This window comes from Hydractinia symbiolongicarpus, chromosome 7 (assembly GCF_029227915.1).
Source record: "Hydractinia symbiolongicarpus strain clone_291-10 chromosome 7, HSymV2.1, whole genome shotgun sequence".
Lineage (NCBI taxonomy): Eukaryota > Metazoa > Cnidaria > Hydrozoa > Anthoathecata > Hydractiniidae > Hydractinia > Hydractinia symbiolongicarpus.
The window spans coordinates 19,559,372-19,582,123 of record NC_079881.1 but is presented as its reverse complement, the minus strand read 5'-3'; the positions used below and the strand labels follow the sequence as shown (position 1 = coordinate 19,582,123).

The window sequence follows — 22,752 nt, the reverse complement described above, 5'->3', positions numbered from 1 at the left end:
TGCAAAGTTTCAATTTTTTTGAATAGAAGTTTCAAATTTTTTGGATGCATAGAAGTTTCACATTTTTTTGAATAAAACTTCCAAAATATTGAATAGGAGTTCAAAAATATTGAATAGGAGTTCCGAAATATTGAATAGGAGTTCCGAAATATTAAATAGAAATTTGACCTTTCAGTGCCATCGTATAAATCTTATAAGAATTTATTTCATTATTTTATAAGAAATGATATCTTGAATTTTTTATATTAAGTTTAACTCATCTATTTGTTTTGGTGTTAATTAACTACTAGCCAGGATGGTAAGGATGCTTCCCTTCCGTTCCATAACTTAATTTTGTTTTATTGATCATTTTTAGCCTTTGAGGTTGTTTCTTAGATAATAGGGCCCAGGCGTACCTTAATATTGACCAACCCTATCTTATTTTAGCTTTCTGTACATTTAGCTAGCCGTAAAACTATTACGGAAACCTAATCTAATATTATCTCGTAGCCTCTAGTATTATCCCGTAGCCTTTCTCTCTCTCTATATATATATAGTCGACGATGGAGTGCTCCATTTTGCATCATTATTATAGGCATAGATGTTCACCTAAAAGATGAAATAAAATTTAGACAATTTAACTTTGATGTACATCTTACACAGATCTTCCAATTAAAAATTTTCTTAAGTAGGGCTAAGGTAGGGCTAGCTTTACCTAGCGGTAAGGGCAAGTATTTGAACAAACCAAGATCAGGGATCACTTCTATTAAAATAGGTTAGAAAAAATTATCTGTGTAGTAAGGTCCAAAGCAGAGCTTTGCAGCCATCGTGTTTTTCTTTTTTTTTAGTGATTGAAAATTTAAGTCACAAGGAAAAAAAATTAGCAAGCACACTTTCCACACAAATGGCTGTAAAGAATAATCTTGAATTATAGATATTATTATCATGTGTTCATGATACGTAGTATGTACTGGCAATATAAGATAGATAGATGTGCATATTTTACATGGCTAGCCTCACAAATATCGAGGGATATACCCTGTCTATTATTCCCAGGAGGGGCCATGGCGTAGATGGAGAGTCCTAGAGTATATAATGCTTTTTTTGAGCTACGCAGACCAAATTAGAGCCCGCGCTCTACTAGACAACTTCCGGCAACATCCAACAGCCCACACAGTGTGCCATCTTCCCAATTTCTCTCACATGGCTTGGGTTAACCCGGGGCTATGGTAACATTCACTCGCCCATGTTGAATCGCCCTCAAGAGGAATCGAACCCCGGTCTCCCGCACAGAGTACGAGAGCTATAACCACTAATCTACGGCGCCACGATAACCACTAATCTACGGCGCCACAACCACTAATATAAGTATGAAATAATGTTTTGTTATGATAATTTTAGTCTTGTAATTTATTTCATTTGAATTTTTAATTCAACAGGACAATTTAAAAATGTTTTGAAACAAGTGTGAATTGATTTTTTGGTGAAAATTATTTTTACAATTCGTTTCATAATCATATAGAGATCATTTCAAATAAACTGAAAGGATTCTTTTAAAAACGATAGTGAAGAATTTCTCTAAGAATACTTTAAACATTTAAAACAATAGAAAATTTAATTTAAACTACACAGAATTTTTTTTTCTGCTTGTATTTTATCTTTTCTCCAAGTCAACACCATATCTATTTAAATTAAGGTTCAAGAGTATATAGCCAAGAATGTAGATTAGAATAATATATATTTTATTTTAGGTATCAACAAAAACTAATCAATTTGATTTAAAACGTAATTGAAAACAATGGAAGATTTCGATCCTGCCGATTTCATACAAGAGGAGGATTATGATGCATATGAAGATAAATATGCAGATGATTTTGATATGATGGCAGAAATAGAAGAAGGTATATCTCTTTTTAACTTAAAGAGAAAAGCACATCAAAGTGTTTCTATAATATACTCTTTTTTACAACCTGTTATGTGTCTGAATACAAGAAATTAAGGGATCATCCACAAAATTTGCATAAATACATATATAAAATAATTGTATATGCCATATAAATTTTATTTCACAGTATATAGGAATTAAATTCGTACAAAAGATTTAAATTTCGATTTAATTCGTATGGCTTGTTCTACGGGCCCAACCGACCCTAATTTACACGAAAACAAAGAATAATAACATTGAACAAAAAAGTTTTAAAGAAAAAAAAAGGAAAAAAAACAAATTCTCATCCCATCTCGTGAAAATGTAATGAGCATAGAAGATAATCAATCATGTTATTTTTTTTTATTCTTTGTTCTTGGTAATTTGTTGCGATTAAACTAAAATGCGCGATGCGCTAATTTTGTAATCACAAAAATAGTTACGTGGTTAAGCAGAAATTTTTATGTGATTTGTAACGAAAATTAGCTACTTTCACTAAAATGGTTATATATATTACAAGAGAAAAACAAGACAGACTTCGTAACACCCTCCTTCGTTATGATTAAAATATATGTTTAAAATTGCGCTAGCTAAACTGTAACTGACCGACCGTAACCTACTATCGACTTCGTCGGTAGAACAACTAGTTAAATTGGAGTCGCCTTAGATTTCTAAAAAAGATCATATATTGCGTTGTTTATTCTTTATACGTTTTGTTGATTTTAGAACAAAATTCAGCATTGTTTTCAGTTGTATGATTGCGTTCGCAAAAGATTTGTATTAAAATTGTATAAAATTTGTACCATAAATGATCGATTAAGCCCCCGGGGGCTTATTTGTCAAAATGGCTTTTGGGGGAGGGGGGCTTATAAAATTATGCAAAAATCTAGTGTGCTAAAAAAGAAAAACAACAATTTTAGAACAACATATTTTTCTAAAAGTATAATAAAAACACTAATTGATCTCAGTATCACTATCGCCTTCTTCGTCCTCGTCAACGATCATCTCTAAGGGAGCTGCATCAATCATTTCTTCGGCATCTGGGATAAATGGGTTGTCTTCCTTCTCGTTTACCATTTGTATTTGTTCATTGAGCATTGGAAGACAAGCCTGAAAGGGTTGATATTCTTTGAAACAATGGATCTCTTTATCTGGCGTCTAAATGTATTTGTGCAACCTCCAGGGACCAAAACGGTGTCAATCTTTTTAGCTTTAAGAGATGCTCCAACAACTGGCATTAATTGACACTTAAATAATTGACTATCTAATAATCTGCGTTTAAAGTTAAACTGTCCGAGAACAGTATTTTTCTCAACAACTTCCACTGTTGTGTTTGACACCATATCCGCCCAAATAGGTGTCTCATCAAATGCTATAATTTCGGCTGGTTGGTATGAAAATTTCTAACACGTAATATGTACGAGACGATCGGATCTATCTGTGCCATGGAAGTTTTTCTTTTTAATGATAAGTTATTTCATTTTATAAATTTAAAAAGCCAACCATTCGTTGCTCCAAATTTTTCGTCATACCTATCTGGATCTGTACGTTTTAAATCTCCATGGACAATAATTGCTTTCTTCCTGATAAGTTTCCTTGACACACGAAGCATCTTCATACGATGTTCAACAATCCATTCTGATACTTTTTCCTCCATTTCATTTCTCAACGGTTTTCTGGCAGCCCCTTGTAAACGTTTCCTTTTCTTGTTACTAACTGACTTTGAAAGTTCTTGTAAGTGATCCTTTTTTTTTCTTCCAATCACGAATACAATGGCGGTCAACTTTACTTTTCACCGCAGCAGCCCCAATGATTTGTTCTCCGCAAGTTCAACTACTTCAAGTTTAAACTTAATCGTATAAGAACTTATTTTCTCTCCTTCTAGTTCCATTTTGCAATGAAAATAAAAAAAATTGAAACAAAATTCTATTCAAAAACAAAACAATCGAATTACCTAAACATTTAAATTCGAATTCTCAGAGTGAGAACAATACGATTATAACGTTGGTTTTATTTGTCACGGTGAATAAAACTTTCAAAGATGTAGAGATGTCAGTATCGTATAAAATATGATCAAAATGTTATTGGCATTTTTAAATCAACCAATGAAGTAACACTACTGGTTAGATATCTACCAATAGAAATTTCTTGTTTACTTATAAACTTTTTAAACGCAGCGCCTGAAAACAAACTTGAAGCATTTGTGGTTGAAAAGAGAAAAGGGGAGGTCAGACTTGTTGTTCCAGCAAAGTATAGTACAGTCTGAATGTAATCTACCGCGGACGCGAAACTCGCATGAATAGTTACACAGAACAATAACATTGCGATAGCTTTTATTTTTTAAGAAAATAATTGCCTCACTGATAAATAATGACCCCACGCGATCGATTGTTTAATCACAATAGGTTGCAAGATAAATTTTAGCAATCTATTTTGCGCGAACTGTTTTGAAACTTTTAATTGCAGTAGTTAAGCGTTTTTTTAGATCGCATTTTAAAAGTTTAAAAACGAAAAGCGGCGATAGAAATATTTTTTTAGATCGCTTTTTAAAAGTCTAAAAACAAACAGCGGCGATAGAAATGTTTTTTTAGATCCCTTTTTATAAGTTTAAAAACGAAAAGCGACGATAGAAATGTTTTTTTAGATCGCATTTTAAAAGTTTAAAATCGAAAAGCAGCGATAGAAATGTTTTTTTAGATCCCTTTTTAAAAGTTTAAAAACAAATAGCGGCGATAGAAATGTTTTTTTAGATCGCATTTTAAAAGTTTTAAAACGAAAAGCGGCATTTAATAGTTGTGAACAATGCTTCTCGTATGTTTCTTACAGTCCAGTCCAGATGTAAGCGTACAAGTACACTCAACTTGCAAAAATAATTGCTTTCATTAAAAAAAACAATAGGATAGCGAGTTCCTTTCAAATTGCGCAAAAATAATTGCTTCGTGTTAAAAACAAAAGCATAGCAAGAATCATTGTTTATAAACAATACTCTGCGCAAGAAAAAATTAAACGCAGAGTCCATTGGATTTTTATTTTTTTAACAATGAAACTAATTATAGTAACGCAATTTTAATCTCGATATATTTAAAAAACACAAGCTTTTTTAAGAAACAACAAATCCAATGAACTAAATATTTAAAAAAAACTAATGCTACATTTCAAACTTTTAGTAATATTTCTTTATCGTCGAAACATATTTTTTAACATGCAAAACTTTTAAAAGTTCTTTTTCCTTTGAAAACTTTTAAAAAGCGATCTAAAAACACATTTCTATTGCCGCTTTTCGTTTTTAAACTTTTAAAATGCGATCTAAAAAACATTTCTATCACCGTTTTTCGTTCTTAAACTTCTGAAACACGATCTAAAATAGCTTTTCTATCAAAATTAAAGTTTCAATCTTTGTTAAAATATAATAATTTCTATCGCTTAAAAGCTTTATTTAACCTGCGCAACCAACAATGCCTTCTCGCTAGTTTATTTAGTTTCCACGCAAAACTTTTGTTTAATAAAAATATTAAACATGGCTCTTCATGTCACATTGATAGAGTTGATAACATTTGCAATTATGCTATTGGGAATAGTTATGTTAACACTATTTAACAATAGTTACGCGCAGTTATAATAAGCTATTTTTTCTTCAATAATCTGTTGTTTATTACACGTAAGTGAATGACTTACAAGACTCGCAAGATAATTAATAAGAACAAAAGACAAACAACTACCGCCTCCGAGAAAAAGGTGTGAAACCTGAGTGTACGCGTACGCTTACATCTCGACTTTACTGTAGATTAAACACGATGGTATCTTTTTAAGTAATTAAATCAACAATACATTCTTGCGCAATGTATTATAAAACTTTGCGAAAGATTTTTATTATTTAATTACTTCACGCTAATACTTAATGGAATAGCTTATCAATACATTTACACAATGCGTCTCGCTATTAGAAGAAATATAATTGCTCCAATATTTCTTCACGAGCGCATTGTTTTTTAACACGCAAATATAAACTCGCAAAACGCTCAAGGGATTTAATTATAACAAAAGACAAACGACTGCCGTCCTCCATGCAAAGGTGTGATATTTGCGTGTACGCGGTAGATTACATTCAGACTGCACTGTATGTTGATTTAACAGGGTGCAAGATTTTTGGAAATATATATTGTTCGACAAATTTAAAGAAGAAAAAAACACCCTACCTTTGAATTGGATATTATAACCATGAGTGTTATTAATACCTCAACCTGCGAATTAATACCATTTAATCAATTGTTTATAGTAGTATTTTCTCAGTCCCTATCAACTATATTGAAATTACTGTGAATTCGAATAAGCCCCCATTGGGGCTTATTCGGGGGAGGGAGGCTTATTTGTCAAAATAGGTTTTGGGGGAGGGGGCTTATTCGGGAGGAGGGTTATTCGGGAGTGGGGGCTTAATTGATCATTTACGGTATGCGATTTTTAATTAAATTGTGTAACTAATTTACAAATTGTGTGCGAATTATGATTGTGATTTTTATAAAAATTATATGCAATTAAATTTGTATATATTTATATAAAAAGTCTATACTAAATTTGTAGATGACCCAACATTATTATAAAATAAATGCATTTAACAAAAAGAAAAACGACAAAATTAGCTTGAAACACATAATTACAGATTTGGTCTTTACAGCAGCTTGTGAATGGTTAAAACTGATACCTACCCCACTCTGTTGGCAGGAGAAAACAATTTTAGTGCATACTTAAAGGGAAACTAAGGTCAAAAAAAAATGTTGTTAAAAAAAAATTAAGAACGTTGTATAACATCTAAATAAACTATTGAAAAAAAATTAACTCTTAATTTTCATTATTTAGGCTGTTTTAGCCCATTAAAGTTCTAAGGTTTTCTAAAATTAACCGTGTACTCCATTCACGGTTCCTCGTGAACCATACAGAATTATGACGTATGAGCCGCGAGACTCAAAATCACTTAGTCATGGATAGCAGCGAAGAAAGTAGTTGTGCTAGTGAACATAGCGAAGTATATAGTTCTGAAACAGATGAAAGTATTTGCAAAGGGTATTATGATAACGAACCTGAATATACTGAAAGTCAGTTGAAAAACATTTGTTCATCAAAAACTGCGAATGATATTTCAGACGACGACGAAGATGAGGATTTAGACTCAAGCAGGTTAGAAAACTTACATTGGTGTAAGTGTAAAAAATGTGATATACACGAGTTAATGACTGTTGAAGAATGCAAGTGTTGTTTGGAGTTTACAACTTTACTGGAGAAAAGCTGGAAGAGAATACATGTATTACCTTGCATAAAGATTTTAATATTCTTTGTTTAAATCGCACCGTATTAGAGACAGCAAGCATTAGACATCGCAGATATCAAAATAATTTCAAGGATATGCCAGGCAACTTGGCATTTTGAGTAGTAAAGACAAAATGTACAATTATAGTTAAGAAGTAAAATTCATCTTTTATGTCTTCATACATCAAATCAGGCGAACCTTATAGTATGGTTTCACTTACTCACTCGCGGATCATACGTCATTGCTTTCCATCGTAGAGTTTTTTTATGTACTCTAACGGAGATGTAAATAATAACCTTTTTACTCTAAAATCCTCATAAAAATACATTTTTTTTGAAAAAAAATTTAAGGTATCTTTTTTAAATAGTATAATAAACGTTTTTATGAAAAAAAAAATTTTGACCTTAGTTTCCCTTTAATATGATGGGGAAGGTACAAACAGAATTAAAAACGTTTAAACAAAAAGATAAATTTCACAATTGTGTATACTAAATATACCACATGCCTATGACAATATGACAATATACAAGGCCTGTGTAATATGGATCATTAATAGGTGTTAAAATCTTAACACTATTGGACATATATGGTCCATTTTAATTGAAGGTCAAAAAACTCATGTGTGTGAAATTTGATTATTACATTATTCCATTATTAACAAGAATAAGGAAAGTGTATATAAGTTCACATAATAAAGTTTGCTTCAACAATTTGTACTTAATTTGTTGTCATGATTCATTGTGGACCACAATCGTAACTTATGATTTTTTCTGTGTGCTCAAAACTGGCTTGGCCTGACTGCTTTTAAAAATTTATCACCCCACCTAGAATTATGTGTATTTTTTGGCTTGCCTAGAATTGAAAATAAATCAGAAAAATGATTTGATATTTAGAAATTAATTTTTAATTTTCATTCTTTGTGTCTCAAGTTTTTTTTTTTACTTTTTCGTTATTTTAAAAATATACATAAAAAGTTCAACATGCAGAACCATCTATGGATATTGGTTATTAGTGTTTATTATTTATTGTATTTAGACATGGTTGATTTTAATGTACAGAAAGTTGACAAAAAAGCACGAAATAATGCAGACTTAGATAAAGGTCTTCTTCACCTAGAGACAAATAACAATGGAGCAAAAAGTTTATCAGTAAAACGTTGTCGTGATGATGAAGTTGATTCAGATGAGGAGGTTTTGCAATACAATGATGATGAGCTCAATGATCTTCCAAAAAAAAGTATGATTCTATAGTATTAACTGTCTCTTTGTAAAAAACAAACAAGTTGTTTTCATAAAAAAAAGTTGAAAAAGTTGTGTTGGATTTTGTTTTATTTTTGTACAGATCTTAATAGGTTGTTAAGATTTTAAAAATAAAACTTCCACTAATAATCTTCGACCTTCTTCGTTAAAAATTTTCATTCTAGCTCCAGTCTTTTTTAGTGGCACGTGACCCTGTTACTTAATATTTCAGTAGCGCTTTAATTATTGCTGACTGTATAGCCAGAACATATACCTTCGGGCCGCTAAGTGAAACGAAAGCTCTCTATGAACAATTATTTTTAAAAAAAATTAAAATAATTCTGCATAAAGTTCTTTACGAACCATTAGTTTTTTAAAAAAATTGTGCATGATTTTTATTTTAAAGGACTTTTATTTGAAACGCAGCTTGTGAAAGTTACTGATTATTCAACATTTTATTTTAAAAAGATATATTTTGAAGGGCAAATATGAGTAACAAAATATCAAGGTGTGACTATAAGCCCATAAAAAGGTATGGAAAAAGTTGAAGAGAGAAGGAAGAGGTGGCTGCATCACTCTCCCCCTCCAGCACGAATAGGATTAAGGGCGGTTACAACCTTTGTTATTTGAGACGACACTCGGCATTTGCTGAGGTAATTGCCGTCGGCATTTGCTGAGGTAATTGCCGATATATTTTCAAAACATGTACCTTTGCGTTGGTAATTGTTTGACATGGTAAAATCGCACATAAAATGTCCCTAGGCATTGTGCGGTAAACGTGTAAAAAGTAGCCAAAGATATAACAACGGAAAAAAGTATTTGTTTTTCCAGAGCATATTTCAGTTGCCTCCTATGGCAATGCATGAGCAACAAACTCTTAGCAAAAAACCAGTTAGTTTTGCGCTTCAACTGCATCATTAAAAACAGTTTGTCACCAATGTAGTTTGATTAAATCATTGCAGAAGACGCTAAAATATATTTAATAAAATGCCGTTTTTTCTGCGTTGAACTTTAATATTTACGCAATTAACTATTATTTTATTTCTTATTTTTCTTTGCTTTTCTCTGGTAAAAATAATATTTTTTATTATGGAGGTAGCTAAAACATTTTTTTGTGTTTTGTTAAGTTTAAAAATTTAAAAGCTGCCATAGTATTCTAATAGTGTGAATATAGCCACAGCAGTTATTTGTCGACGCTAAAAATGGCGAATTATGAGGTTTTCGCTGGGCATTAATGTATGATGTGTGATTTTAAAATGTCTAATCATGGAGGTGCAGAGCAGCGTTGATGTTAGACAGGATACCTGTCTCTCTTTTCTGCTCTCGCGCTTCGATGTCTGTCCTGCTTATGTAACCCTGCTTATTTTAGCATGCTATCACAAAAGTGAAAAATGATGAGTTTAGTTTACTAGACTACGTTGATGTTTGCGCTACATATTGGAAGAGTATCATGAAAACAAACTTTAATTAGACAGTAATTTTAGGCTCTTTCTGTATCATGGGATGAATTAAAGCAGTATTCTTTACTATTGATTTTCTTAGGCAACCTCGTCCCCAAGGATTGTCAAGAACAAGGTTGGCAATACTCACTTGAGCATTATACTCCACCTAGGTCGACAGGTTATAGATCAGTAATTTTTACAACCTCTTTGTTGAAATAAATTCTTTTAAATTTGAAATAAAGGATATCATGCACACACCTGCTGCTAATATCTTATTTTTTTGTTTTATTCCTTAGACGGCTAGTATATAGTATTGATTTATTTTTTTTATAAAAAAAATTTGTACAGAGATCGGTGAGGAAAGTATGTTGAATTTTTTTAACTTTGTTGCGATAGTATATTAATTGTTTTTGGTTATCAAAGTCATTAATAATAGCGAGTGAAAGTCATTAATTTGTAACAGCTACTGAAATACTATGTAACAGGGTCACATTAAAAAGGACTTAAGCTAGTCTGAAATTTTTAACGAACAAGAACATCGAAGCAGCCACCAAGGCAGCAAGAGAAACAAATATTTAAAAAACGATATCTGGGTTTACATGAACTTTTAACAAAAATTGAATATGTCTTTGCGAATTTCTTATGAAAATCTTTCAGGTAAGTCCAACTTGTATAATTACTTTGGGATCCCTTTAAAGTTACATGGCCCACGTATACTTACAAATTTGACTTACAAATTTGGGCTAAACTTGAAATAATGGATAAATATGCTGTGTGTTGCATTTAGACAGGACATATATATATATATGTTAAACAAACAAAGAGTAACGTAATTATTAAGATATTAAATTATTGGTAAAACCCTCGGCCAGGACCCTTCAATCATGAAGTGTGACCTAATACTTTTATACCTTTTGTTCAGAGTTTAAACCAAAGAAATTAAAACTTGGCGACTCACCAAAGAAAATCAATTCAACAAAAGATGACATATCAGATCTGCTGGCGAATCTGAAGTCAGACATCAATGAGCTTCCTGTCAATGATGCTCAGCTAAACATAACTCGTAAGCGTGTATTTCGAAGACCTGTTCTCGGAGAAGATTCTTTAAACGTGACAAGTACTGAAGGTGATAGAGTTTTTTTAAAACTACATCCGGATGACGATGGTAAGCCGATTGAGGTAGGTGGTTAGTTTGATTTCATGAGAGAATTATCTTGGAGAAATAATTGTCACTGGATTATTGTTTCACTAATTTATTTTTTTAGATTTTTTTTCTTTCTGAGAATAAAATTTTGCAAACCGTATTAATTTTTGTGAATAAAGCTAATTAAAGAAAATTTTTGAAACATTAATTGTCTGGGTTTTTCAATAATAGCACATCATAATAAGAAAACATCCTTTGCCTTGGAACCCAATTGTATATTTGGGGAATGGATCTGGATGCCAGACAATAAGATTAAACAAGGACGGGCAGGACAGATGCAGGTATTGCCAAATAATCATAATCGGATCATCACATCCAAAGCTTGACAAAGCAAAGATAGTAATCACCACAGCATAATGCACTCGAATTATATGACACACTTACAATGACATGTACATCTTGGCTGCACTCCATTGTGAATGTCAGCTAAAGTATAGAGAGGGCGGGTGGAAATCTTTAGCTCTAACTTTTTTTGATAAAATCCAAAAAGTGGACAATGTACGGGTATTTATAGCGTTGTTCTAATAAGTGGGGCATCAAAGAAGTCTGATACCTGATGATAAAAACAAGCAAGTACATGAGTCAACACTCCTATTATGTTAATATTCACATTTTAACTATCCAATTTATACGGACATTAAACTATGACTGGTAAAACCTAAATACACAATCCCTGCAAAAGGAAGGTTCGAAATGTAATTAATTTTAATTATAATAACAATGCATTACATTTTAGCAAAACAAGTGGCAAGCACATGCTTCTAGAAATAACCTAAATCTGTTATCTGTTCCCTTTGACCAACTAAAAGCAGAGGTGATTGAAAAGGTAACGCTATACAACTTTATGTTTATTTCTAAAGAAACATTTTTTAAGTTTAGTGTGTGCTTACGTTTTAGCGACATTTAAGATCAATGCAAAGGTTGGAATCTTCATCTGCTAACATTGAAAGGTATTCTAATTCTCAACTTTTTTTAGGTATTGTTAGCTGAATACGGTTATTCCCGTCTGTTAAACATTCCTTTTGTGTTATAGAAATGCAGAAAAATGTGAGTTTAAAGCCGAAGAACTTTGGGTGGAAAAATATACACCAAAAAAATACACAGAACTACTCAGTGATGATGTAATGATACAATTTTTTTTATGAGAAACAAGTTGATAAAAAACATCAAATTATCTTAGTGCTTACAACTGTTAACTCGTTAAGTATTAAGAATTTTGATAATTCTCTTAATAAGAAGCGTTTTAAAGAATTCCAGATTATGTGACAATGCTAAAATTTCAGCCTTACAAATTATGTTTTTCATACTGCTTTTCTGCTTCAATTTTTTTCATGTCAGCAATTTTTGCTAAAGCAATCGCCTTGTACTGAATTAGAAAAGCGCTCATATAGAACTGTTTATGTAAATACATTTGTTCGTAAATTAGCGTGACAATGGTCCATGAAATTCATTAAATAATAATTGTTTTGAGAACAATTCAAATTTTTTGTTAGCCTACGCGTTTTTTTATAGGAAGAGACTGTATAGGAACATTAGGCTTTCGTTGGTTGAAAATTTAGAGCAACTAAGAATTATTATTAGGGATATATAGCTATAGAAATATCTTGTTTTAGGGAACAAACCGTCATCTTTTAAGATGGTTAAAACTCTGGGATGATGTTGTGTTTAAAAAAGGAACAAAAACAAGCAAGAGGCAAAAGAAGGTGGCAGAGAAAAAAGAACAACAACAAACAAATGTGAAAGATGGTAAACCTACGTTCCAAAAATATGATTTCGAGGACGATTTGGTAATGCTTGCTTTTTCATATGTCATTATTTCTCTCAAAAAAATGTTACTTTCTGCTATTTTTTTTACCAACTATCAAATTACTAATTTGTGTTCCATATTTACAAACTTGTAGTATGAAAAAGAGTACACAATGTATTTATCCTTAAATGGTATTTAGGTTCTTGACAACAAGGGAAGACCGAAACGAAAGGTAGTTTTTTAGAAAAATATTTACTCCATTCTTTCTATTTATCCCTTCACTCATTTTGCTGTGTTTTTTTATTGTTAACCAATACAAATAACAGTATTAGTCATGGTATTTCGTTTCATCTAGAAAAACTTTTTAAATTTAGTTATTTTAAAATGCTATTTCTTAGCCTAACAAGATTTTTGCAAGTTTTTTTCGTTTAAACAGAGAATCTTGGCTATTATTTTACTTTATGGAAATCCATAAGAGATTAGCATACATTATCTAAAGCATCAGTGTATTTCTTGCACAAAGTCAAGGGTGGATTTAGACTAGGCCACTTCGGCTCTTGGCTAAGTAGAATTATCCAATGCAAAAATCCTGTGTATCTAAAACTAGTAATTGGTCTAAAAGCAACGCAAAATATTATTATAAGCGTTTAATAAAGTTCCTTTGTGCCCAGGATCTGAGTTATTAATTTTATCTCCATTCAGGAGTGTTTGCTGAGGCTTGACTCTCCTTTGATGTGCTTTGCAAAAGTACTATGGTTTTCATGGTTGTATCCGCCCCTAAAAGTAGCGATTAACCTTCAACATGGGAAAATATATAGCTGTGACTAAATTAGTGGAAATGTAGTTCGGAAATGTAGTTCGCAGCACAACTTGTTTTTCACATGTGAAAAGACAAAAGTTTTTACTTTAGATAAATGTTTTTTAGCACACCAAGATTAATTATAAAACCATTTTCTAGTGTCATTTTGTAGAGGCAACAGTAATCCATGTTTATTACAATGTTCCTAACAGTTTTTTAGAATTTTCGTTCACATGCTTTCTTCTCAGATTGCTCTGTTATGTGGAAACCCTGGGCTTGGTAAGACAACATTAGCCCATGTAATCTCGCATCATGCCGGCTATAATGTTGTGGAAATGAACGCAAGGTAAACAATTTTTATTTTTCTCAGTCAATTGTTATCAAGTTTAAGAATTGAAATTTATTAAAATTATTTTCAATCGAAATGCATATTTTAACTGATCTTTGTTATGCTCAGAGGCTGGTTAATTTGTAGCAAAGATATAATTTCGCATATTTTGGGTAGTTCGGGTCATTTTGAGAAACAACTTTAGATTATAGTAAATTGCTGTGTTATTCTTCTACTGGAATACTATTTTACAATCCAAACAAACACTGATCACCACCCTGTTAATACTGATCTTGTCTGATCACCTGAAGCATATGATAATCTGAGGTCAATAAAAATGATAAAGTGGGATAACCATTACTCATTGCAAAATTAATTTTGTAACATTTTTATTTTTTTTTTCTATCTATTTAATCTTTCCAATGTTATTCATACTAATTTCCTTGGGTACTAAATTCTGCAAAATTTGCACGTTATATTGGTTAATGTGTAAAATTGGTCGAACAAGTACAAAAATGCATGTGTGGTACCCTTTTTTTCATAACTATCGCAGCAAGCTCTCCCATGAATGCTTTAAGGAAAATTCGTTTCTTTTTTTGACAGTGATGATCGTTCTCCTGAGGTGTTTTTAAACAAAATTGAATCCACTACACAGATGAAGGCTACCATTGGTGCATCAAAAAGGCCAAATTGTCTTGTTATCGATGAAATCGATGGAGCTCCCATAGTATGTTTTAATGCGTTCAATTTCTAGCAATGTTATTTGAAAATTAGTTTATGATAAATATTTTGTAAATGATTATGTCATGTTCCGATAAACACAAATTTTGGCATTTTTTTGTTTTCAGTAATTTTGAACCTGAGGGATATGCAAAAAATCATTTTTCAGTGTATGGATTAATTTACATAAGAAATTTTGTTGACTTCCACCCCAAGCCTAGTAAAGTAAAATTAAGTGTATTTCATTACAAAATTTTCATGTGATAAACATTCTAAGACTTTTTTTAAGGCTTAATTAGTACTATTTGCAAAACGTAAATGAATGTTATTCACATTTTTCATGTCTATTTCAGCAAGCGATAAACATCCTCCTAGATATTGTAAAAGCAACTGAAATGGGTAAGTTTGTTCAGAATGATTTTTCTATCCATCTTTTTACTTAATTACTTATATATTTTATTTTTATTTTGTTATTAGCTGGTGGTAAGAACAAGAAGAAAAGAAAGAAGAGAGAATTCATTTTAAATCGACCTATTATTTGTATATGTAACGATCAGTAAGTTTTTATTTAGACCTTTGCGGAGAAGTGTAATTGGTTTGATAGTTTTTTGTGGAACAAAAAAAAGAGATTTTTTATCTACGGGTGTAATCAACAATCTGAAACAAAGGCCTTTTAGAACAATGACACTTATAAATAGAGTGAGATTTTCTTGAAGGACTGTAGAATCATTGTTCAGGGGCTGGTTTTATAAAAGTATCCAGTCCATCGCTAGTTCCTGTGGACACCAAATTCAGTGTACCAAAGGAAGGCATATCTAAATATTCATCATGTTTTATATCTTCTGTGTTGTGAAAAAAATATCTCTTATATCATTTCCGAAAATTGAAAAATACTTTTTTATCTATCTCGTAGAGACTAGATTTTGATAAGGAGCTGAGGTGTGTTCCATAATTGGAATAATTTAGTTAGTGTGTTTTTCTTTCAAATCATATCAACAAAATTAGAAGTGTTTGCACTAAAAGTCGCGTGTGTATTGTCTGGTTGTTGCTTTCTATAGCTTGGGTTGTAGGAGGGAACAAAGTTGGCTTTAGTACGCGCTAGTCAAAGGAATCTTGTACCCCTGCGTGCAAACCCAACTGAGGTACACTTACTTTCATTTGCTACGAAATGAAATGATTAATCTAATTGTTAATAGCGAAGAGTAAAAAGAGTCTGACTAGCTGCATGTATAGAAAGTTCCGTATAAAAATATGGAAAACATCTAACGTCATCAGGCTCGGGGTCATCAACCTCCCAAGCGGGAACGTTACGACGTTAATTATACAAATAGTGATAAAACCATTGAGCCAGATTAAATACCTGCTGGACTTGAAGTCCTTAAGTATCAGTGGACATTTATGAGCAGTTTTAAAATTAAAATTTGTTTGCCCAAAATTGATTACGACTGTCAACGTCCGTGTTTTACGAGCTGATTTATGCACATCATATGTCTATATTTCCCAAACCTCCCAAATTTTAGTTTTTATAATTTTTATGTCTCTTAATATTTCTTTTTCTTATTTTATTTAATACGAGTCAACACGAGACTTAGTTAATGTGTTACTCGTGTTAAAAATATCTTAGACTTGAATAAAAATGATTATCTACTTTTATGAAATTTTTGTAATTTTACTTTTTTTAGATATGTACCAGCTTTACGTCAGTTGCGCCAGGTCGCATTTACTTTACGTTTTCCTCCGACGCTTGCAAGTCGGCTAACAAATAGGTTGCTAATGGTGAGTGGTTACGTGGTACATGCTGTTGTTTATTGTTGTTGTCGTTCTCGTTGTCGTCGTCGTTGTTGTCGTTGTTGTCCGACCCTGAAAATCCTGAAAGCGTTGAAATCAGACTCTGTCACCTTTAAAAAATTGAATATCTACTATTCTCTATAAAACACCTTATCTTGAAGTTTGAATACTTCCGCAAGCAATTGTGTCTAGTTATAATACCCGTGGTATTTTCAATTTCGTATTAATGTTTTGCAATTTACATTGAACCTTATAACATGTCATCTATAACAAAAATATTTAAAAAATGTTGAAGAAACAGATAATAAAATAATAAAAACCTTTAAAACCTTAACAGTATTTTAAAAATCCAATAGACACGCTAGTTGTCGTCGTCTATGTCTACTCCATTGCAGTCGTTCTCGTTGTCGTCGTCGTTGTTGTTGTCGTTGTCGTCGTCGTCGTCGTTCTCGTTGTCGTTGTTGTTGTTTCACGTTTACTACAATTATTTTCAGATATCACAACTGGAAAGTTTGCGCATCGACATGACCACGTTACTTTTGTTATCTGAAAAAGCTGAGAACGACATTAGATCGTGTTTAAATACACTTCAGGTAATGCCCATGCAACTCTAAAGCTTACATTTTGTGTCGTTACTTTACAATTTAACATTAAGATAATTTTTACACCTTTCGTTAATTTTAATTCGTACGGTTTTCCCAGGGTTGTTTTTAAATCATACCCAGAGTTGGTAAATAGAATTTATTTTAATTCACAGTTTATCCAGCAAAGAGTTAAAGAATTTAAACCGGACGATTTGAAAACAATGGAAATTGGACAAAAAGATATGAAAAAAGGTCTGCGGATGATTCTCACAGAAGTATTTCAATTACCACGCACCAAAAAAAAACTATCCGGGATAAACGCGAACCCGAAAACCAGTGCTGGTGCACGATTTTATTACATGCTTCATCTTGTGTCCGGAAACACTGAGTTCGAGAAAATGATGCAAGGTATATCATATTTCATGTTTTAGTGCAGAGAAAAGAAAGGAAAGTCAGAATGTAACAAACGATATAATGTGATAAAATATATAAGGCGTATTAACCAGCGTTTTCATCGTATAGCAGTTTCGACTTCATGAATCACGAAAGGTTGGACTACATTTAAACATTTTTTACTTTTCGTAACTTTTCTAGTGTTCACTTTTGATATAAGAAAAATGTCCTGTTTATATTTTTTAAAAATTATAAAGTGTTTATAGAATTGATCTAGCCCGGAGATTCTAAAAATCTAAGAATCAAAATACTATAATACCCTTATTTTCAATGACAATCATAGTCAGGTGCTAAGGCATGATTTACACCACCTCGAAAATTAAAAAAGCACTAAAAAACTAAGGAGATATAAATGATGTTATTTAAAATTGTATTGCTTAGGTTTATTCGATCAGTATTTAAACTCGAGGACAAAAGATCCCTACATGGAGTCCATCATTATGGGTGCAGATTGGTTGGAATTTTCTGATCTTGTTCAAGAAAAAGTTCAACGCCAACAGAGTTTTGTGTTGCACAGATACTCAGCATTTTTACCTGTTGCTTTTCATATGTATTTTGCAAGAGCTACAGCGCCGAAGATACAATATTCGAATGTGGCGTATGAGGTAGGAAGATATTTTGATCTGGAAGTTTAATGGAAACTGGTAAATGTGGAGAGTTCGATGGAAATAATTCTGTTTCTGTGGAGTGGTTATAAAGTCTCATTTTTGCAGTACATTGAGACACGCAAGGAACTAGGGACAGTAGATTCCCGGGGATAAAAAGATATTTATAACATTTAAAGATAATTATACAGAGTTTGAAATTTAGAACGTTGATTTTTGTAAAAAAAAAAATTCAGTGCAGTGAATTTAGTGCTTAAGAATACTGTAATGGTATAAATAAAAAAAATTTACAAAAAAAATTTTTTCTAAAAAATATGTGCAGTTTGATATTCTCACCTTCTGCACATCTTTAAATAGGCTATTGTTGAAAGGTCATGTTGCGGAAAACTCTTTTACAAGGAATTTTAGATGTTAGTATTTCACGATGTATACATGACTTAAAATGTCCAAACCCCCCTTAACGATGGAGAAACTTAACAAACCTTTGCACACGTGCTCATCGATACCTGCTGCAAATGACTTTGTCATATTTTATGTATATTTTGATTTTTTTAAAGAAAAAGACAGGTTATAACACAAAAGAGCAAGCAAAAATTCATTTTTTCCCAAAATGTGACAAAGTATTGTTACTATGGTAATGCTAAAGTGATTGATAAATATGACGAAGGCAGAGGCAGAAACACACATTCGAATTATGAAGGTGTCCGAATTATGGAGGTTCGAATTATTAGCAATCACTTATAAGATTTTGGCAAAGACTTGCTTTATGAATGTTCGAATCAATCAATTAAAATTCATAGGTAGCATTTTTATGTCATAAAAATGGATTTTTTATTGTCGATGTTACTTTGGAAGAAAGTACGTTAACCTGCTGTGAACCAAACATAAATTGTGGAATCCAAAAAGCTTTTCGCTTAAATTAACTGAAAAAAAATTACCAGTCAGATACATTTTGGTAACAAATTTTCCAACAATAGATATTGATATTTTTTATATTCCTTTTAGAACTATTTAACAGAAAGTCACAACTTGCAAACCTTACAACTCATGAAGAACGGAACAGCACCCCACTTAAGAAGGAACCTTTTAAAGAACGTGACATTGTTGGATATCATACCGTATCTGTTTTTAATCACATTACCAAACCTTCGACCAGTGAGTTTTAATTTTATAATTTTACTGATCAGTCGCAAGTGGGCATAGAAATCGACTATCAAATACCAAATCTATTTGTGACCACATCATATATCAAACCTATTCGTGACCACATCATATATCAAACCTACTCGCGATCACATCATATATCAAACCTATTCGCGACCACATCATATATCAAACCTATTCGCGACCACATAAATCAAACCTATTCGCGACCACATATATCAAACTTATTCGCGACCACATCATATATCAAACCTATTCGCGACCACATCATATATCAAACCTATTTGGACCACACCATATATCAAACCTATTCGCGACCATGTCATATATAAAAACCTTTTGCGACTATATCATATATCAAACCTATTCGCGACCACATCATATATCAAACCTATTCGCGACCACATCATATATCAAACCTATTTGGACCACACCATATATCAAACCTATTCGCGACCACATATATCAAACCTATTCGCGACCACATCATATATCAAACCTATTCGCGACCACGTCATATATAAAAACTTTTTGCGACCATATCATATATCAAACCTATTCGCGACCACATATATCAAACCTATTCGCGACCACGTCATATATCAAACCTATTTGGACCACACCATATATCAAACCCAATCGCGACCACATATATCAAACCTATTCGCGACCACATCATATATAAAACCTTTTTGCGACTATATCATATATCAAACCTATTTGGACCATATCATGTATAGTCTTCTTCTATATGAGCATGTTCCTTTCTCAGCATCCGTATGCTTGTAAAAACACTATTTCGATCTCAAAATTTGTTTACAATATGCTTACTTGGTCAATTTGGTTGACATATATAAAAAGAGATATATATTTAATTATGTCGTCTCGTTTTAGGTGAACACGAAATTGTACAGTGAAAGCGAGAAGCAAATGTTTGCTAGTTTGGTTGATGTTATGATCGCATGTAATCTGACCTATCGCCAAGAAAGAAATCCAGAGGGACAGTATACGTACTTACTTGAACCGTAAGTTTATAAATTTTAATGTGATGCGCGTATCTTTATTTTAGTGCGAGTGACCACACCTCGTGCAAATGTCTATGTCAGATTTTTTGAATTTTAAGAGCTCTTTTTCTACAGTTATTGGTTTTATGTCCATAAGTTATAATCTTAACTTTTGTTATCATAGAAACATAGAAGAACTGACCACGTTTACCGGCTTGCCGCAGCACCGTCACTTACCGTACGGCACAAAACAACTAATAGCTCGTGAAGTGGACTTGGAGAAAATGAGGAGGGCTGAGAAAGTTATGAAAGCGTCAGAAGAATTGAATATGTAAGTGGGGTCTTATAACCAAAAAGCAAAAATGTAATCCTTGAAGAAAGCAGTATGTGAAAAAGCAACACGTATTTACCGGATTTTGCGTTCGGTTAGCATCACTTTCAACAATGAGCAATTTTTTTAAAAACTCACATAATTATGACCCGTAAAAAACGTAAAAGCGCAAATAGATTAAGGACAAGCCAAGAAAAATTCGTTCTGTGCAATAAAAAATGCAACTTTAACAACTTTAATTGAAATGTTAACCTAAACACATTCGAAATTGTTGAAAGTTCTAATTACCACTGTTATCTGGCGGAAATAATGGAGAACCTAGATACGGTGCAAACTATACAGTATTCTCACGTGGGATTATTCGAGAGACGTATCTATTTTTTTCAACCCCCTGTAAAAAAGCGAATTTACTAAACATGCGAGGAGAAAGAAAGTAAATATGGTATAAGAGAGAGGAAGATTCCCTGCTGTTCCTATGGACATAACATGATTCCAACGTTAAAATAATCTTCTGTTAGACATTTTTTTGACATTTGCTTCTTCGTGCTTTGAATTACGAAACTTAAGATAAAAAAAGAACGATAAACCACAATGAAGTCTCAAACATCTGCGATGGTTAGAAATATCTCCTCCTCTTTGTTTTTAGTGTGCCGGTTGGTAAAACGAATAAGCGTGCAGATGTTGTGAGCCGGCAAAAATTGGAACCAAAAAAAATTAAAGGTACCGATGATCATCAAAATCTGGATTTTTTTGGGCGTGTCGTTCAAGTTAAAGAGACGCAAGGTACAATTTATCTGTATTTTTTTATATCAAAGATTAAAGGATAAAGAAAATAAATAAATAATTGCTAGGTATAAACTCGATTAGGAAAGGTTGTGTTGGCGCACGAATAAAAAATCTGGAAATTGACCAATTTAGTAGGATGTTCTGGATAAACCGATTATACAATTGGTAAGGCAAAAAAAGTTTTTCAAACAGTTAATTCCGAAACAACAACTACCCGATGTTAAAATCAAAAAATGAAAACTTGCGTAAGTACACCTTGGTGCGGTAACATTTTAAAACATAAATTCCTGAGAAGTATCTAAATTTAAACTCGCGAATTCTATAAAATTTCTTAAGAATGTTTGGTCGTCAAAGGTTCGGATGTTACACTCTCTTGTGGTCAGCTGTTTTACAACCTTTTAGTATGTGACTAAAACCAGTAATGGCGATTGAGGCATTTATAGAAATCCGTGTTTTTGTTCTTCTTGTCTGCGCTGTTTCTGAAACTAATGTTTTCATTTCAGAGACGACTTTAAAGAAAGACGGAAAAAAGAAATCAATTTTAAACAAAGATATTCGATTTCGTTTCAACGAAGGATACACGAACGCTGTGAGAAGAACTGTCAAAATACATGAATTTTTATAAATACCTTATTAATCGAAGGATATGCCTTAACTTATCGGAGCTTTTTCTCCGGTAATTTAATGTGTGATGCAATTTCAGAATTATTTAGAAATATATGTAGATATATCTTTCTGGAAAATACAAAAATTTTAACCAACCATCGCTCTTTATTCAGAACTTCGTTTTACTGAATTTAGGAACTTTTATTTTGTTCGATTCGTTGAAATTGTGGCAATGTGTTTAAAAATCACGCAAAACCTGGAATTCTGAAAAAGTGAATTCCGGTGTTCCGACCTGTGTTGCCCGGGGTCCGAAAAACGGCAACAACACTTTCCATATTGGGAAAAGTAAAATACACTTTTATCGCATAATTAATTTTCAGAAACTATATCTTCTGTTAATGTATTCATCTAAACCTTTTTCACCAACATGGCCAGGAATACATCTACCCATATTGCCCTAGACGTCGAAAAACATAGGAAGACCAAACTGGGTGGCCTTGAAATCGAGAAAAACCTGGAACACCTTGTCGGACAACATGGTCAGGCACAAATCGGATAAAAAACATAAATACAAAAACTTTGGTCTGAATCACAATTGTGTTTTCTTTTTGTTTTTTCAACTGAATTAAAGTTCCACTGCGTTTGTAAATAATCTCGTCAAAAGGCAAATAACTTGGGCGAACTGTGTGCTAACAATGACAACTTTAAACCCAGGGTTTTTTCGCAATTATGGTGTCGGGCTGTTTTC

The 22,752-nt window shown here is 32.3% G+C and overlaps 1 protein-coding gene across 3 annotated transcripts; it reads left to right on the top strand.

Annotated features, from left to right (window-relative positions):
- Positions 1-1,593: 1,593 nt before the first annotated feature.
- Positions 1,594-22,159, top strand: LOC130648884 (chromosome transmission fidelity protein 18 homolog). Of its 3 annotated transcripts, none has more exons than XM_057455003.1 (21): positions 1,594-1,880; positions 8,241-8,441; positions 10,808-11,064; positions 11,826-11,915; positions 11,987-12,039; positions 12,123-12,210; positions 12,703-12,876; positions 13,036-13,068; positions 13,884-13,981; positions 14,567-14,690; positions 15,037-15,082; positions 15,161-15,239; positions 16,366-16,459; positions 16,966-17,064; positions 17,229-17,463; positions 17,890-18,113; positions 19,119-19,268; positions 20,172-20,302; positions 20,466-20,612; positions 21,259-21,395; positions 21,480-21,555. In XM_057455003.1, the coding sequence occupies exons 1-21, from the start codon at positions 1,778-1,780 to the stop codon at positions 21,503-21,505; spliced, it is 2,589 nt and encodes an 862-aa protein (XP_057310986.1). In that variant the 5' UTR covers positions 1,594-1,777; the 3' UTR covers positions 21,506-21,555. The 3 variants fall into 3 exon arrangements, with proteins under 3 accessions (XP_057310986.1, XP_057310985.1, XP_057310984.1); XM_057455002.1 differs by lacking the exon at positions 21,480-21,555 and adding an exon at positions 21,902-22,159 and having other exon boundaries at positions 1,599-1,880; positions 8,322-8,441; XM_057455001.1 differs by lacking the exon at positions 21,480-21,555 and adding an exon at positions 21,902-22,159 and having other exon boundaries at positions 1,600-1,880.
- Positions 22,160-22,752: the final 593 nt, after the last annotated feature.

What these genes read in the sequence shown, in the direction of transcription:
- LOC130648884 (XM_057455001.1), top strand. Translation starts at nt 1,778, where the DNA reads ATGGAAGATTTCGATCCTGCCGATTTCATACAAGAGGAGGATTATGAT. An exon ending in AGGGAAGACCGAAACGAAAG is followed by an intron (nt 13,069 to 13,883) that starts GTAGTTTTTTAG and finishes CTTTCTTCTCAG; the next exon opens with ATTGCTCTGTTATGTGGAAA. An exon ending in CATTACCAAACCTTCGACCA is followed by an intron (nt 19,269 to 20,171) that starts GTGAGTTTTAAT and finishes GTCTCGTTTTAG; the next exon opens with GTGAACACGAAATTGTACAG.